Source organism: Festucalex cinctus, chromosome 21 (genome assembly GCF_051991245.1).
Source record: "Festucalex cinctus isolate MCC-2025b chromosome 21, RoL_Fcin_1.0, whole genome shotgun sequence".
In the NCBI taxonomy this organism is placed as follows: domain Eukaryota; kingdom Metazoa; phylum Chordata; class Actinopteri; order Syngnathiformes; family Syngnathidae; genus Festucalex; species Festucalex cinctus.
In genome coordinates, this window is record NC_135431.1 from 14,345,220 (window position 1) to 14,363,784 (window position 18,565).

General features: G+C 37.9%; 2 protein-coding genes across 7 annotated transcripts in view; both read left to right on the top strand.

The window, feature by feature from the left end:
* gphnb (gephyrin b) overlaps nt 1-15,826 on the top strand; it is a 152,342-nt gene extending 136,516 nt beyond the window's left edge. For 2 of the 6 annotated variants that reach the window (XM_077511522.1, XM_077511526.1), the window contains 14 exons: nt 573-615; nt 3,274-3,411; nt 5,868-5,960; nt 8,002-8,057; nt 8,268-8,474; nt 9,570-9,628; nt 9,845-9,998; nt 11,684-11,805; nt 11,908-11,995; nt 12,116-12,189; nt 12,266-12,333; nt 12,469-12,572; nt 12,706-12,802; nt 14,067-15,826. In XM_077511522.1, the coding sequence (XP_077367648.1) occupies nt 573-615; nt 3,274-3,411; nt 5,868-5,960; nt 8,002-8,057; nt 8,268-8,474; nt 9,570-9,628; nt 9,845-9,998; nt 11,684-11,805; nt 11,908-11,995; nt 12,116-12,189; nt 12,266-12,333; nt 12,469-12,572; nt 12,706-12,802; nt 14,067-14,200 (1,437 nt within the window). In that variant the 3' untranslated portion in view covers nt 14,201-15,826. The remainder of the gene's footprint in view (nt 1-572; nt 616-3,273; nt 3,412-5,867; nt 5,961-8,001; nt 8,058-8,267; nt 8,475-9,569; nt 9,629-9,844; nt 9,999-11,683; nt 11,806-11,907; nt 11,996-12,115; nt 12,190-12,265; nt 12,334-12,468; nt 12,573-12,705; nt 12,803-14,066) is intronic. The other 4 variants (XM_077511524.1, XM_077511525.1, XM_077511521.1 and 1 more) reach the window with 3 other exon arrangements.
* Nucleotides 15,827-16,499: 673 nt separating this feature from the next.
* The window catches only part of pals1b (protein associated with LIN7 1, MAGUK p55 family member b), a 13,946-nt gene continuing 11,880 nt past the window's right edge, over nt 16,500-18,565 (top strand). The window contains exons 1-2 of the mRNA XM_077511527.1: nt 16,500-16,710; nt 17,927-18,376. Coding sequence (XP_077367653.1) covers nt 18,061-18,376 — 316 coding nt within the window. The 5' untranslated portion in view covers nt 16,500-16,710; nt 17,927-18,060. The remainder of the gene's footprint in view (nt 16,711-17,926; nt 18,377-18,565) is intronic.

Here is an 18,565-nt window from a genome sequence, read left to right on the forward strand (position 1 = left end):
TTATTGTTTTTAGCACTTAGCCTACGTTTTAGCAATACGCTTGCAAAATGCAATCTGTTCAAACAACATAGCCCAGTCAAAGTTATTCACTCCAAATTGGCAGTTCCAAGCTTCCCTAGTTACTGCTACTATTATGTTGCTACTTTTCATTACAATCAATGATAATGAGAAGCTAAAAGCCAACAAAAAGTTTTAACTAACACTGCTCTCCTCCCCATCGTTGTAGAGCAAAATCGTGCAGCCTCAAACCAAACGCAACACGATTTTTGATGTCGCACTGTAGCACACTTGCATTGACTATGTTGTCCATATGATCGTATTGTCACGTATTTTCAATGCAGCAATGATAGAGATGATGTCAGTAGGCATGTAATGATGATGATGATGATGGAGATGCTGCAATCTCCCAACTAGCAGGACGATAGTATGTTGTGACTTTTGTCTCCTCAAGCGTGTCAAAATAGCAACGCTGTTTATCTCCAATTTCCACTGCTCTCTCTCTCTCTATCTCTCTCCTTTTGTCCTCTATGTCTCTCTCTCCCGCAATCCCCTCCCACCCCCTCAATCTCTAGGTGCAGTCGCGATGCAGCAGCAAAGAGAATATCCTAAGATCAAGTGAGTGCCAATGTTTCCACTTCAGAGTCGCTGTCACTCGTTTGTGTGTCCCATCGCTACGCGGACCGTTCTCTCGAATGTTGAATACACAACAGAACATTATTAATTAATTTGCTCACAAAAACATATATATATAAAAAAAAAAACATTCTATTTAAATATTGCCATCGTCCCAAAAACGTATTTATACGTTTTTGGGACCATGGCAATATTTTACAATTTCATTAACAAAATAAAATAAAAAAACGAAAATGCTTTTTAAAAAATGAAAACTAACTGAAACTACATCTTATGTTGACTAATTAAAACTAACTATAATTCTAACAAAAATTTCCTTCATTTTAGTCTTTGGTAATTAACTTAATGCATGAGCCTTTGGGGATGATTTTAAATGTGATTTTAAGTCGATTTATTTTGATATTAACCGGAAAAGGGACGTTTGAAAGTGTCACGTAGAAGTGACATCATCTAGCAGCAGCCAATAGAAAAGCATCTTCAGATGACATCGCCGTGCACAAGTAATACACATTTTAAAAATAAAAAATTTAAGCTAATACTGAAGCTAACTAAAACTAAACTAAAACGAAGCATTTATTAAATTACTTAAACTAATAAAAACGAACAGAACCTCCTTGAGAACTAATTGAAAACTACAATTTAAAAAACAATACTCAAAACTAACTAAAATGAAAAATTCCCAAACTATAGTAACCCTAATAACCCTAGAGCATTTAATGCAGCCTCTGAACTGAAGAGAATGCTTAAAGCAATGGTAGTTATTACAAAAACGGCCAGCAGGTGGCAGCAGAGTATAAGAGATCAACCATGTTGCTAAAAGCTCTTTAACTCACTGTTTTGTGAATCATGATGAAACTTAGCTCTCTTCTAATGCTAATTGCTGCAAAATGGAAACAGATAGGAAATTTTTTTTTTTCCTGATGAATTATGAAATTGTTTTGGTTTGCCTTACAATCCGTGAATAACACAATGTTAACTTATAGCGTCTCCTCTTTAAACCAAGTCCAAAATGTTCACTGCAGGAAGTTTAGTCTCAAGATTTTTTTTTTTTTTTTTCTCGTTAGATCCTGTTGCTTTTCATCAAGCGCATGTACTCTCTGCACGGCTTTTTTTTGCGCTTGTGATGTGACAAGCAAGGCGTAATTTTGTGGGTTTGTTACGCCGCGTTTACGCGCGCGTGTCTCTCGCCTATGTGATGTTTTGCCAGGAGGTTGTTAAGCCTCGTGTTGAGCAGCAGAATGTGCTGCTGAAGCGTAAGTGTATGTTTAAAGGCAAGAAATTGGGTCAAGGCAAATCAAAGCGTTGCGCCGATTCGTCGCTGGGAGGCAGCGAGGAGGAGAGAGAGAGAGAGAGAGAGCGAGAGAGAGCGGGAGGAGCGAGAAGGAAAATAAAGAGCAGATTACATATTAGTTCCACTTTCTTTGTTCTTTTTTTACCTTTGCTATCATTAGAGGGATATTATTAGACAAACATACAAAACTTCCACACTGTAAACCCAAATAAATTATCAGAACTCAAAAAATGAGAGTTGCCTCACTTTTTTGAGTTATTCTTCCATTATTTAAAAGGTTGGATGATATCCAACTTGTATTTTTCCATTTACTCAAAATTGTACATTTTTGTTTTCAAAACACTGGAATAACTTCAATAACTCAATGTTTATCAGTTTGTGTTGTCATTGTTTAAAGTGGATAGCTAGATATGTTCTGTTTATCAAATATTTTTTTGTTTGTTTTGTTTTTTGTTTTTTTGTAGCAACAGATGACCTCACAATGAGTTTTACTCATGTAATAAATTAGGTCAAGAACATCTGAACACTTTCTTCTGACTGCTTCATATATTGCAATGCTAAAATAAATACCTATCAATTCAAATAAAATTACATATAATAATTAGGGATTAGCGAGTACGTATATCAGGCCTTATTTCAAGAAATTGGTACCTACGTCGGCCCTCTTGTGGCCGTTTTATGATCAGGAACTACATATTAATAGAATACTGTCGAAAATTTCCATTATTATCATGCAATTTAAGACCAAAAATGCTATATTGGGATATATAGAGTTTTCCTTAAAATCTTTATTATTTTTGTACAAGTAATATTGGTACTTGTATGGGAGAGTTGCATATTTGTACTGGTATCTGTCTAAGAAAAAATGTGGTATTGAACATCCCTAAATAATAATTATAATAAAACTATTGAAAAAAAATCTATGCTCAAGTTTTACATGTTGCACAGACCTAAAATGAAGTCTGCATGTAGACAAGAGCCTAAAAAATGTATTTAGTGCCCATTTTTGTTTTGACAGCTGTGTCTAAAATAAACAGATAATTTATTCCAGTAGTTCTATTTAAAAAGTGAAACCCATATAATCAACACAGGCCAAACCCTACCTAATTCTTATATTATTAAAAATAATTTTGATTGATTATTATGTAATATAATTTCTTGAGTTTGTGAATTCAGGAATCTGGTTAGCTGCGTGTAGTGAATATAATATACAGTATGACTTTCCCTTTCTGAGTTGAATTGCTGCAGTTTATTGAGATGTTTGTAAATGTCCAAATATTTGTTTGATTGGTTCAGTTGTATGTGTCGGGGTCAGAGGTTAAAAGTGATGTCACCGTTGTTGATTTCAGGTCACAGTGCTGTGGACATTACCAAGGTGGCCCGAAGACACCGCATGTCCCCGTTCCCCCTCACCTCCATGGACAAGGCCTTCATCACTGTGCTGGAGATGACCGCCGTCCTGGGCACGGAAATTATCAACTACAGAGGTGAATGTGAGCCATCTGGAGAATTTCTCTTTTTCAAAGGTCAACGACCTCTGTCATGTGCAATGTTTCTTTCCACCTTCCTATCTGTTTGTGCGTGCTTGGATGTTTGTTGTCACACCTCTCAGGGTGGCCTAGCCACATGATAACGCTAAGTCCACATGACGGCTTTTAAACACAGTCGGGCACCCTGCTGAGAAAGTACTTACACACAGTTCAATGTGGACGACACAAAAATCTAAGAATCTTTGGAATTTCTATACTAAAATATACTGTATGCTAAAATAAAACCAATGATTTCCACTTTTCTTTGACCAGAAAACTGCCATTTTTATCTTATGGAGACTTATATGCGTGTCAACAATATGCTCCAATAACAGCACTGGCAGCAGTCAACTCTGCGTGACCGAGTTTGTATTTCTGTGCTAAGTGCAGTGTGAAAAGACCAACAAAGTTACATTTACTAGACGCCTACATGGAGCAACTCTCCCATGGGACCTTGGGCAATATATTGAATGGATACAATAATTATTATGTCCACTTCAGAATATATATTTTTTTTTTGTGCAGAACACTTTTTTTCTAATTTTTTTGTATTATTTTTACCATGTTAGAATTGCTTGTTTGCAACTATACTACCAAAAATGTTATTAAATTTATGAACTTCACCTATTAATGGAGCATTTTTTTATTTATTTATGTATTTTTTTATTTAACTTGTGCTTAAAAAGCACTGTGCTAACAAGTCACATCTTAACATGTTTAATTAATTGATTTGATTTTGTGACTAAACTGTAATGGCCAATTGGAGCAGTATTGTCTTTTTTTTTTTTCCCCCCTCTCAGCAGGTACTTAGTAGGGATGTAACGATATCCAAACATCACGATACGATATTATCACGATATGAAGGTGACGATACGATAATTATCACGATATTATGGGAGGGTTGGCGATATTTAAAAAAGATCACAATATTGTTTAAAAAAAAAGAGCTCATACTAAAAAAAGCACATTATTGTGCTTTTGTACATGACAGCAATGCATATAAACCACCTACAATCTCTAATAACAATATTGAGGCACTTACTCTGTAATGCAAGCACACATTGATCGCCTCACAAGCAAATTAGGTTCCCATTCACCTGACAATTAGCATACATTTTAAACATAGAAGGCCAAAACATCCCTAATGAAAATTAAATTGCACTAATAAAGTAGCAACTACAGGGTGCTAGAACTGCACAAATAGAAATCAACCTGACTTTTTTAATATATGTGTACATTTTAAATATTGTGAACATGACGACAACGATATTGTGACAGTTTTAATATCACAATATCACGATATTGCCCTTATCGTTACATCCCTAGTACTTAGTGGGGTTTCTTTTTTTTTTCTTTTTTTTTAGGAGGGGGTGGGAGGGGGTGTTTGCAAGAGCACAGCTGGTGAGGCGACAGTGCAGTGAGGAAGAGGGGATTTGAGAGATGAAATATTTAGACAGGCAACAGCTGGAGCAGCAACCCTGCTGGAATGCTGCGTGATGATGTCGTGTGTGCGTGCAAGTATGTCACGGATTATAATAGCTTCCATTTCCGGCACATAATTGATTGCTTGGTGACGTGGTGGTGGTGTCGCAAGTGGAGTATTGGTGTTTGTTGATGTGTCCATTCACCACATACACATGAGTGATTTTATCATTCTTATTATTCTTATTCTTCTTCTTCTTATTATTATTATTATTATTATTATTATTATGCCCTCATTCCTTTCAGAATGACAAGAAATTAGTACTATATTTTTTATGGGTCAAACATGTATGCTTGTATTTGTGGTTTTGTATAAGCATTGCTATGTGTGATGTTGTAATATGTAGCTCAATGATGCACATCTCTTAAATGCTGTTCAAAATGAACATTTTCCCTTGGGTGATGGCTGTCAAACAATAAACAAAAAGCTTCAAAACAAATATTGATCAAACACGCCTAACTGCTTCATCTCCAAAAACTGTTGAGCTACAGTATTGACATTCACAAGTCTGTGCCGTGCTTAAAAAAAAAAAAAGCTGTTGCACTATTGAAGGGAAAAGGGAGCATCCCGAGTGATGAAACGTCACATGTAGGTATTTACCGCAGTGTCATGTGTACGTACTGTACATGTTCTCACTAGTATCAGTGATCACATCTTCATATTATCAGTCTCGTTTGCATAGACGCCCAGAGAAATGAGATGCAGTCTATATATAGCCCAGCACAGCAGCTTTTGGTATTTTTGTGGCGGTATTTTTTCCCCTCCATCCACTTCTCTTTTTTTATCGTTCTTTGCTTCCTTTTTCTCTGAAATGCCACTGTAGTCTCATCTTTATCTACTAGCCGCCGGCCTTTGTACTCTACCACAATACTGTAATGTCAAATAATTATGTTATGTATAATAATGGCTGTGTTTTGGTTGTTGTTGTCAGACGGGATGGGTCGAGTCCTAGCTCAGGACGTTTATGCCAAAGACAACCTGCCGCCCTTCCCTGCCTCTGTCAAAGATGGCTATGCTGTGAGAGGTAAGGAAGTTGATTCCCGCTTTTCTTGCACTTCCTTGTCAGTCACAAAACATCGTCAATTGAAGATGACATCTTGGAAATTACTAGTCAAAATTGCGATTTGTGTGCATTGTGAAAGTGTTTTATATCAAGCATTCTTTACTGTTGGCTCAAAAATAATCCAATTTGGGTCCTAAAGCGACTGGCCCACTACTTGGGTCAAATTCTGGGTTGTTTTGCCCAATACAACTAAAAAAAAAATAGATTGTTTTGGACAAAACAACCCAGAAAGTTGGATCAAATTGGCCCTAGTTTTATGTGACCCAACTGGATTTCAGTGGTGTTAGACAGTTTTCACACATTCACCAAAAATTTTGTAATAAAAGAAAATGTGAAGGATGCAAATTGTATGGTGCATGTACGAAATGATGTACACCCTTAAAACTGCTGGGCCAATAATTGGATCGACTCACTAACTTGGATCAATTTGACGCAACTTTGGATTCTTTTGACCAAAACAATTTGGGGGGTTCTTTTATAAGAAAAAACATTTAGCTATTTAGTACTAAACAATCCAGAAAATTTGGTCAAATTGTCCCATGTTAGCAGGTTGATCCGATTTTTGACCCAAATTGTTTTGTTTTTTTGACTCAGCAGTTTTAAGAATGTAGTTTTGAACTGAACTGCTTCAATAAATTAACTTCCATGATCCACTCTTAAAAATGCTGGGTCAAAAGTAACCCAAACCGGGTGAAGTAACTAATCCGTTTTTGGGTCCAAAAAGGACCAAGCCAATGCTAGATTATTTATACCTTGCACATTGGGTTGAGGATTTTAACTTCAACCAATCATTTTACACAATATAATATATTATACCAATCCATTTTTACACTATATAACACCTCCATTGTCCATGTTTACAATATTCAATATAAACCTCCAGCATTCTGTTACTTTATACCAGGGATGTTTTAAAAAAAAAAAAAAAAAACTCATTTTGGGCCGGGCGTGGTCTAATAAGATATATATATTTCCATTTTTTAATGCCAATATATTACACATACATTCTGAAAATATTCCCATTTATTATTTTCTCATTGCAGACTATTCTGAAATTTTTTAACAAAAATTAGCACCATTTTTTTTTTTTTTTTTTGCATCAAATCCTGAATAACAGCCACATTTCAAATTTGCGCACTCCAGTGGACACAATTTCAAACAGTTAATTTCAGTGAAAATATGCTGTTTGTGTTCTGTTCTCAATGGCCACGTCGGACTCCCTGGCGGGCCGGTTCTGGCCAACGGGCTGTATCTTTGACACCCATGATTTATGCAGTACTTGACTGTGTAACCTTCAGCAGTCTATGTTACTTTACTCTGTAAAAGGGTAACAGTCTAAGTGCCAAAAATATAAGAGTACACAGGCTCAATACTGACCACAATATGAGGAACAAAAAATTAACATAAATCAAAGAAGACCTTTTAAAAAACAAATTCAAATGAATAAACCTTAAAAAGTATGTCTAAACTTCACTTGAGGCGTTTCCCATAGACATTGTGTGTAAGGAGTTCTCGGGGAGCAACAAGGGATCTGCGAAGCCGGTGAGCAGGGCAGCAGCTTGTTGGCTCCAGGCACCTTATCAAAAAAAGAAACTCTTACACAAAGCATCTGCTCTTAGTGCTCGCTGGTAGAGATGAGAGACTGTACACAACAGGTCTTCTCTGTGTTTTATGCATCTGTCCTGAGGGGCATTCATGTGCACTGATTTTAGTGCTTGGATGGTGACGGGAGAAGGAACAAAACTGTGTCTGTGCACCTCAGGCTGGATTTCATGACTTGGAAAAAAATACAAAAAACATTGCATGGTTTGGCATTCCACAATCAGGTTAAGATCACACAATACAAAACATTACAAAGTTCGACAAGATGTGTAATTTAGTCAAATCACATTCATTGTTCTCTTGATTGCTCATTCTGTAGCCCACTGAAATACAGTGACTCAACTATATTATAAACTCCCACGAAACACTGTTGATTGATACGTTTGTCTTGCTGTTTTAGCCGCCGATGGCCCAGGCGACCGCTTCATCATCGGGGAGTCCCAAGCAGGCGAGCAGGTACACAGCGCGGGTCATTAACAGTCTTGCCGAAAAATGGCAATGTATTGCATTAGGGAGATATTTAAGCTTTTGTAAACAAAGAAGATTATTTTGTTCTTTTATTGAGTCCTATTTTAACGTAATGTTGCACATTCACATTCCGAATGACAACAATGACCTCCCGGTGAAGACGCGTACTCTTGCTCGTCCTCTTGTGTCTGCGTGCAGCCCACCCATACCGTGATGCCTGGCCAGGTGATGAGGGTGACAACCGGCGCTCCCATCCCCTGCGGCGCCGACGCCGTCGTTCAGGTGGAAGACACCGAGCTCCTCCGCGAGTCCGAAGACGTAAGTCTGACTCGAGTGGAGGGGAATGTCAACCGCAGCCTGAACAGAGTCGACTCAGCTCTTCGCAGTTCTATTGATTTTTGCAAGGTACTATTTCTAGTACCTGTGGTAAAAATCACATTCATCACCACTGTATTATTGTCATGTTTGTGGATATATTGGTAGAAAGAAATACATGTTCAAGTAGGTGTGTTTTTTTTGCAGGGGATACATTCCAGACCAACCCGTAGATATTGAATTGTTTTTAACTTTGCCCTTCCACACTCTTTAATATTGGGGCATGCTCAGAAAATCAAGATCAATCCAGGCCTCCTTACAAAACAAATACCAATACGGAAGCCTCACAATTGAAATTGCACATTTTGACCAGGCGGAAAACCGGAAGCGTATCTAATATTCGAAGAAGACAACATTTTTTGCCATTTAGCATAATAAAAAATATAATTTGGGGAATATAAGACGGAAAACTGGATGTGCAGCTAAGACTAGAAGACAACATTTTTGCCCTCCAGCATAATAAAAATATAATTTGTATAATATACAGGGTGACACAAAAAAAACAGGAACTTTTAACAATCCAATAAAACCAATAGTAATGGAAGAAAAATAATTTATTCATAGTAATTGATATCTTAAAACATGCCATTTACAATCAAACGATGGAATGTTGCAGCGGTCAATGAGGAATCTCAACAGCAGATTTCAATGGATCCATATAGGATGATGTCATCTATAGGACGTAATATTAAAAAAAAATAATAATAATTCTTATATGGCATGTTTTAAGGTTTCAATTACTAGGAATAAAATATTTTTCTTCCATCATTCTAGGTTTTATTGGATTGTTAAAAAGTTCCTGTTTTTTGTGTCACCCTGTATAAGACTGTTTTTATAAAAAAGTATGGAAAGGCGGAAAACTGGAAGTGCAACTAATATTGGAGGAAGACAAAATTTTTGCCATCCAGCATAATAAAATTGGGTATATATATTATATGACTGTTTGCATAAAAAATATATCGGGATGCACGTGTATTACGATATGTAGCGTACCGTGATGCGGATTGTATTGTTGAGGTTGTTTACCACCCCAAACAGAGGGGTAGAGTTGAGCTCATGAAAAAAGCAGCATATACAATATTAGTTGTACAATACAGTACATGTGTCAACGAGTTTGTCTTTCAGGGCACCGAGGAGCTGGAAGTACGAATTCTAGTCCAGGCTCGGCCAGGCCAGGACATCAGGTTAGTTCCGAGAAATCAATTTCCATCTATAGAATAGAAAGGAGAGACTTCAATTACATGCTTGCCAATTTGTTTTTCCACCAGTTTATAATTTCTGACTCACTGTGGTGACCCCCTTATGGATTTATTTTATTTGCGAAAACTCCCAACCCAACATACACGCCCTTTCATCCTTGATTCTTCATCCTGGAGGCATTTTCTGTCTTATTCCATCAGGCCTATCGGTCATGACATCAAGCGTGGCGAATGTGTGCTGGCCAAGGGCACCCACATGGGCCCGTCCGAGATCGGCCTCCTGGCCACCGTGGGGGTCACGGAGGTGGAGGTCCAGAAATTCCCCGTGGTGGCGGTCATGTCGACAGGAAACGAGGTAGGTGATGAGGAATTTGTTTTGCATTAGGGAGGATTATACCTACATCTACTAGAATACATTCGCATCATCTGTATTTAGAAAAAAGCCTCTGCTGCTGCTGCAAAAAAAAAAAGTGTGCTGATTATTTTATTGGCAGCTTGCCGTGCTCATGTTTATGCACGGTCATCCCTGTCTGCTTTGACCGCTAAATTCAACAGTCAGTGACAGAATACAATTCAATTTATAAGTTGTAAGCCAGTGGATCTTTTTAGAAGCAAACTTTGAAAAATTAGGGACTTTGTATACTACACCAAATGAAACAAATAACAATAAATCCAATGTATAATGTACAAAAATAATAATAAGAAGAAGAAGAAGAAGAAGAACAAATCAGTGAATAGATAGATTAATTCATTCATTCATTCATTATTTATATTAATTAATAAATTATAATTCAACATCATCTTACAAAAGTGAGTACACCCCCTCACATTTCTGGAGCTATTTAATTATATTTTTTAATAATAATAATAATAATAATAATAATAATAACCATCATAAGAAGAAGAAGAAATCAGTAAATAAATAAATAAATAAATATAATTCAACATCATCTCACAAAAGTGAGTACACCCCCTCACATTTCTGGAGCTATTTAATTCTATTTTTTAAATAATAATAATAATTAAAAATAATAATAATAATAATAATAATAATAATAATAATAATAATAACCATCATAAGAAGAAGAAGAAATCAGCAAATAAATAAATAAATAAATATAACTCAACATCTCACAAAAGTGAGTACACCCCCTCACATTTCTGGAGCTATTTAATTCTATTTTTTCATAATAATAATCATCATCATAATAATCATAAGAAGAAGAAATCAGTGAATAAATAAATAAATAAATAAACATATTTCAACATCATCTCACAAAAGTGAGTACACCCCCTCACATTTCTGGAGCTATTTAATTCTATTTTTTCATAATAATAATCATCATCATAATAATAATCATAATAAGAAGAAATCAGTGAATAAATAAATAAATAAATAAACATAATTCAACATCATCCCACAAAAGTGAGTACACCCCCTCACAGTCAAATTTCTGGAGCTATTTAATTATATATTTTTTCATCATAATAATAATAATAATAATAATAACCATCACAATAATAATAAGAAGAAGAAGTGAGTGAATAAATAAATAAATAAATAAATATAATTCAACATCATCTCACAAAAGTGAGTACACCCTCTCACATTTCTGGAGCTATTTAATTATATTTTTTCATAATAATAATAATGGATCAAATGGTTCATTGGGCAAGACTGAAGAAATGACGCTTTGACAAAATGAAAGGTAGTCAGGGCACAGCTTATATAAATTTAGCTTAAATAAATGTAAATTTAACACACCTGTGACACTCGGGAAGGAAAAGGACTGACGTACTAATTTTGGACATTTTCCCTTAGGGGTGTACTCACTTTTGTTGCCAGGGGTTTATCTATGTCCATGTATGTAACTGAAATCACTTTTATCTCAAATTGTCTTTTCCACAATGAAATTAAATGCCACCATTCCGTTCCAGCCTCCCTAAAAACACACAAAGAAATTCTCTTTGCCACACTGTTTTGCTTGTTGCTACCACCATACAGCAAATGTATGTTGTTGTTTTTTTCTTCTCATGTAGCTGCTGAACCCAGAGGATGACCTCCATCCCGGGAAAATCAGGGACAGCAATCGCTCCACCCTGCTGGCCACCATCCAGGAGCATGGTTACCCAACCATCAATCTGGGCATTGTGGGAGACAAGTACGCCTCCATTTAAACAACATCAACACTTTCATATTCGGCTTCCCCCCAACTGAGTTGCTATTCAACACCGCCGATGGTGCATTTGTCTGCGTCCCACAGCCCCGACGACCTTCTCAATGCTCTGAATGAAGGCATCAGCCGCGCTGATGTCATTATCACCTCAGGCGGAGTATCCATGGGAGAGAAGGTAGTGGGCAATTTGCTCAGAGCTGTGTTTTACTGACACCTTGTGGTAGACAGTGAATACTGCAGCTTTGAATGAACATTTAGGAATAAATAATAACATGGAAAAAATGTTGATTTGCAGGACTACCTTAAGCAGGTGCTGGACATTGATCTTCATGCTCAGATCCATTTTGGTCGGGTCTTCATGAAACCAGGGTAACCAAGCACGCTCTGTAACATGTTCAATGTTGCAGAATGACAAATGATTTGATTTCATTTTTTTCCTCCATAGGCTCCCAACCACCTTCGCCACGCTGGACATCGACGGTGCTCGTAAACTCATCTTTGCCCTCCCAGGTAGTGTGTGAAGTTGAGAGAAAGACTTGATTTACTCCGCTTGTATGAGGAGCTGGTCTTCATATATCTCCCCCTCTCTCTGTCCTCTCTGTCCTCTCGTCCGTCCGTCCCATCTTTCCACCCGGCCTTCTGTCCTAGGAAACCCCGTGTCCGCCGTCGTCACCTGTAATCTTTTTGTCATCCCTGCCTTGAGGAAGATGCAGGGTATTTTGGACCCAAGGCCGACGATCATCAAAGCGAGGGTAAGAGCAGTTGGAGCAACATCACTTTTTTGGTTTACGCTGTCAGGTATGATGTCATTTTTTTTGTCTTGTCTTAAAAAGAATACCATCGTAAATGAATACAAATGGCATTGATAGTCTTACTTACTTGCAGTTATCTTGTGATGTGAAATTGGATCCTCGCCCTGAATACCACCGCTGCATCCTGACATGGCATCACCAGGAGCCTCTGCCGTGGGCACAGAGCACAGGTAACACCAGCGATGTTCCGAGGCCAGCCGTGCGACACACCGTCTCTTCGTTTAGGTCAACTATTGGGTTAGACGTGACCCCAAAACCTCACCTGGGATGCATACCTGTATGGGTACCAAGCCTAATTTAGTTAGCTAAATTTTATTATTTTTTACAACAGGGAAAAAAAAGCATTTTCGTAACAAAATAGAACAAAATTAAATTCCTTTAAAAAATATATTTTTTTTTTTTTTCCACGCCTGATGATGTATGTGCAAAATTTCATGTGCTCACACATTTAGACCATCAAAATTATAAGAATTTTTCATTTAAAAGAAAAAAAATGATATGATACTTTTTTTTCCCGGGCCTGATGTATGTGCAAAATTTCATGTACTCACACATCTTTAGACCATCAAATTTAGCAGATTTTTTTGTTTAAAAAAAAAAAAAAAACTGATACAATGCTTTTTTTTTACGGCCCTGATGTATTATGTGCAAAATTTCATGTATTCACACGTTTAGACCATCAAAATTAGCAGAATTTTCCCATTTAAAAAAAAACAACTGATACTATACTTTTTTTTTTTTTTTCTTGCGGGCCTGACATATGTGCAAAATTTCATGTACTCACACGTTTAGACCATCAAAATCAGCAGAATTTTTCATAAACAGTGCATCGCCATGGTAACAACACTAGAAAATATAAAAAGCTTTGCCTTTGCTTTTCAATTTAAATATATTCTTACATGAGCCTTTTAAATGTACTTAATTTCTTATTACAGCATGGCCGTTAGCCGGAAGAAGGAAGGTTGACTCGTCGACTGGGAGTTGTAGTCCTTTAACTTTGTGTTGCATGAAGGTGATATCATCTGGTGGCAGCCAATTAAAAAAAAGCCCCATATGATGACATCCTCTTTTTGTATTGTTTTTTTTTTTAAATCTACTGTAATTCAAAGTCTGTGGACTGTTATATACTTCCTGTATTCAATTTATTTATTTTTTTCTATTTTTGTTAATTTGTTCCTACACATACTGTTTTGTTTTGTTTTCTTTAATCTTGCCCAGCATAACAGTGGAAGCAAATACAGTTATACAGTTAATAGCAGATACAATAAAATCTGCAGAGGCCCTAGAATTGAACCCTGTGGAACACCATATGAAAGTGGGGTAGTTCGGAACTCCAATAGAATCTAACACACTCAAGACCACTAATGCCCACCTCTGATTCTGACGCTGACATCCTCTTAAAACCTGCAAATGGTTCTTTGTCCTCCGTTGCAGGGAACCAGGTGAGCAGCAGACTGATGAGCATGCGCAGTGCCAACGGGCTCCTGATGCTACCTCCCAAAACCGAGCAATACGTGGAGCTGCACAAAGGCGAAGTGGTGGACGTCATGGTCATCGGCCGGCTATGATGTCGTGGCGGCGGGGGGCGGAGGCGGAGCCTCGCCCGTCGTTCCTTGCGAGGGTCGTGTAACGGGGCGGTTCACGGTGCATGTCCACATATCATCGACTATTCTGTAATATGCAACGGCACAGCTAGTTTTTGTTGATTTTGGAGAACTTTGAAGGTATAGTCGACATCTCGATCACAGCCTAGATATACTGTATAAGAAAACATTGATTTAAGAAGATTATAGTATTTCAAAGAAAGAAAATATAACTTTTAAAGGGGAAAAAAATCTAATTATAAAAAGAGATTTATTCTGTAATATATTATGATTATTCTTCTTATTATTATGATTATTCTTCTTATCATTATTATATTAAGGCAACTTTGTTCCTTTCATTGCAATTGCTTTGTGTGTTCAACGCTAGACCTTATCTATAGCAGTAGCATTTTAATAGACAGCTGTAGGTGCCTGCCAGGACAGAAAAAAAAATTATTTTCTCATCTTTACTGGAAAAATACCCTTAACCTGTTTTTTTCTTTTTTTCTTTTTCTTTCTTTTTTTTAAATGAAGAAAAATACTAAGGAAGACTCCAGATTTCCCATGGTGCTGCAGTTAGGAGGAAAAAGGTCTTTTTCTCATTTGAGCGCCCATCAAGGTGACACTTTTTCTCTCATTAGTATGCATCATATCGGCTTCACAAAAAGCTTTGCTTGTCGTTTATCTCGTGAGTCTTGTTTATGTGCGCGGTGCCAAATGCCCGGGCGGGGGTGGGGGAAGCGAGAGGAGGGGTGGGGCGCAGGGCGTCGAAGCTTCCTTAAGTTTGCGGTGGAATATTTGCTCCTACCCTGCCCACCACCCCTACTACAAACCCCTTCCCAGGGATAAGCTTGGGGGGGAGGGGAAATATATTTTATTTGAGCAACTATTTAAGAGAAAAAAAAAAAAAAAGCAAGAGAAGAAGCAGCTTCTTTAATTGCTGACGGCCTTTTTAACCGACTTCACAAAATTGTACAGATTAAAGAAAATAAATAGAACCATATTGTACAGATATGTGACCAGCACTCCTAAGGAAGTTATTATTATTATTATTATTATTATTATTATTATTATTAAGCAATGAGGAGACATTGAACAACTCTGTACTATAAACATTTTCTGTAATGATGCCGAAACTGATGAAAGAGACTACGATAATAAAAATCCTTGATCATTATGTAAAAAAAAAAAAAAAAAAAGTTATTGTTGGGTTTCCTTTTTTAATAAATTATATCTAAACAACTATAAAGGGACTAAATTTCTTTCGCTATATAGGAAGAATTATATTTTGTGTTGCCGGTTGCCAGTATGTGTTTTGTGTCCTGCCCACTTAAGACTGATGTTTGCATTTCGAGAGCCGATTGGCTTCATGTCGTGTCGTGCCCACTCGAACTACATGACCATAATTATAGATTGACTATGTCGTCCATTTGTTTCCCAGCGGATTTACAGGCCTGGGAAATCCCCAATGTAAAATCCAAACTAGAAGTTTATGCAGAAAAAAGAAAAGTTGTTTGTTTGGACTGAACGTGGAAGATGGATTCTCACGAGTATGTTTGAAGAGCATAAAAAAAAACAATGTCTCTTTTGAGGAAGAATTCTAGGAGATGCTGAAATGAGTGCACATAACATGAGGAGCAAAAAAAGTTAACAGTTCTACAAATAGAAAATACAGCAACTCCATTCTGTGGTAAAGATTTACCAGTTAGCATTTCTCTGCTCTGCAAGGTGAGATGACACAAGATCCCATTAACTTCAGATGATTCATAGGACATTGTACTTCCAATTCATTTATGTGAGTAAGAGTGTCTGTTGAGTGTGAGGGGATTAACATGGAGATGACTCTATAATTTAACATGGCTGTTCTCATACGCTCAAGTGCATTAAGTGTTCCTTTTTTTATTGGGCGGGGATAAAGCACCCTTTTTTTTAACCCTTATATACACAGCATATCTTAAGTTTAATTTGCAAACTTACACTGTATATTTTGTTAAATTTATTATTTTATGATTTTTATTATAATTTTGTTTTGGGTTTTTTTATTTAAGAAATTGACCGTGAAAATTCATTTTTACTGTAAGTACATTTTAGGCTCTTCTTTTCTTTTTTTTTTTTTTTACTTTACTAGTAATGAATTGAAATGCAATGGTCAAAGCAAATGGGCAGATGTCCCAATACTTTTGTCCCAACTCTTAACTCCATTAGACTGTAATAGCCCGTCCGATCGATGGGTGTCGCTGTGGTGCCTCGATGTTGCCAAGGGAGACCGCATAAAAACACCTCGTGCACGTCTTCAATGGCTTCAAGAGTCCGTGAACTCAACTCTCACTACGACAGGCTGGACGTGGACCACCGGGACCCCGCCAGAGACAACGCGTGCTGTCGCTCTGACCTTTTTCCCCTCTTTCTGTGTCTGTAAAAGAAGCGACGGTGGATTTAAATAAAAGAAGGCAGCGGAAGGCTTTTCTTAAGCCGTATTCACAGACGCCGAAGTGGTGAGTAGTCGTCGCCGTTCACGGGACACCGCTACGTAGTTGACTTGGGAGTTAGCGGCACCCTGGTACTAAGCTAATCTGTACCATTTTAAACCAGGGGGAACAAAAATGCGACGTTTTATTCAGAATTGGCCTCCTATAACTTCGTTCAGTGACTATATTTAAGCAACATCTTGTGCGTAATATCGCCCAAACTAGCTTTTTAAAGTACTGTTAATCGCCGAAGTGTTACACATGAAGGCTATTTAAACTAATCTCTTCGCAAAGCAGCGACTAACTAACACTAGTTCCACCTCTAGACGTATCAGTGGGTGATAAAACCTGACCAATTTAAATGTTATGCAATTGCAAACCACTTTTCATGACTTTTTATTGGTTTGAGTATCACTCAATTACAGTGCAGACAAACATGACTGAATATCTAGAACCAGACCCAAATTGACTAAAACTGATTGAAGAAAAAAAAAATGTTGTACTTAACTGTAAATTACTTTGAAAATCAAGGGTCTGATTTAAAAATAAATCCCTAAAAACGTGGTGCCCATTTTGGGTCCCATCTCCAAATTTGGGGTACCCTGGTTGAGATGTTAAAACGAGAGATGAATGAGATGTTATATTTGGTGTGGTATTTAAATAGATGTGTATATAGTGTGACACTTTTTTTTTTTTTTTAATGTGTGGTTACATGTTAACTGGAGTATTTCTTTGTCATATGAAACCATCATATTTGAACATTTCACCTCCTATCGTATACAATAAATGCATAGATCTATCACTGTCCCGTTCAGGTGCCTCGGCTTGCTGAGATATCCAAGGATTAATTAAGGCTGTGGCGACAGATGGCCCTCTCGAAGTCTCCGCTGTTTGTCAGCCGCCAGTCTAAACGGAGATAAATGCTTCCAGAGCTTGGAGCAAAGAGCCGGGGCGAGCGGGGGGTGCTAGCCAGGCCTGCCAATTGTGATTAGCTGAGGCAAGTCAGGAGTAAAGGGGGAAGGCCGCCAGGAGTCTATGATATAAATGGATACTGAACCATAAGTATGAAAAATGGACCTTACCACTATTTGAGGACAAATATACATGTGGGGAAATAAATTTGTTGAAGAAAATTGAGCTTGGTTCACCAAAAAACAAAATCCTCCACTTGTAGTCTACTTTTTTTTTTTTTTTTAACACAGGTTTTTTTTTAAACACATTCTTATTTTTTCATATATTCCAGGATGAACATTTGCACCTCATAGGTCTACAACCCCTGTTGGAGTCAAATGGGAGCCCCTGCACCAGTTCCTCTCAACACCCGAGCAGAGCTCGGCCAGGACTGAGGCGGTCTGAGCCGTATGCTGGGAGTCGGCGATGATCACGTCCCACATGAACGGTTATGTGCAGGAGGGCTCGGGCCACCGCGAGCGGGCGGTGGACTGCCCCGGCGACGAGAGTTGCCTGGTCAAGCCCGTGCACTGCAGCGCCCAGATGGAGAGGATTCAGCACTACCAGGACGAGCTGAGGAAGAGGAGGGAAGAGGACGGCCGGGGAAAGCGCGACGTCGACCCCAACGCTTCGCTCCGGCTCAAGAAGCTGGCGCAGAATCCGAAAGTGGGCGTTGACAATCCCACCTTTGAAGGGAAGGAGAACGCCACCGAGGATGAACATTCCCAGGCTCCCATTGCCGGTGAGATGACTTGAATAGATGTCTCGGGGGGTCAAAGAGTAATTCAGGGAAGAATGGGAAGTTGTGAGGGATCGGGAGAGAAAACTAGAAACAAAAGAATGCCAAACAATGACTATTGAGGAGGCGGAGCTGAGGGCGGACACGGAAGTGGGTGGCGTTGTTTGTAGGACAGGATCTATAAATTTAAGT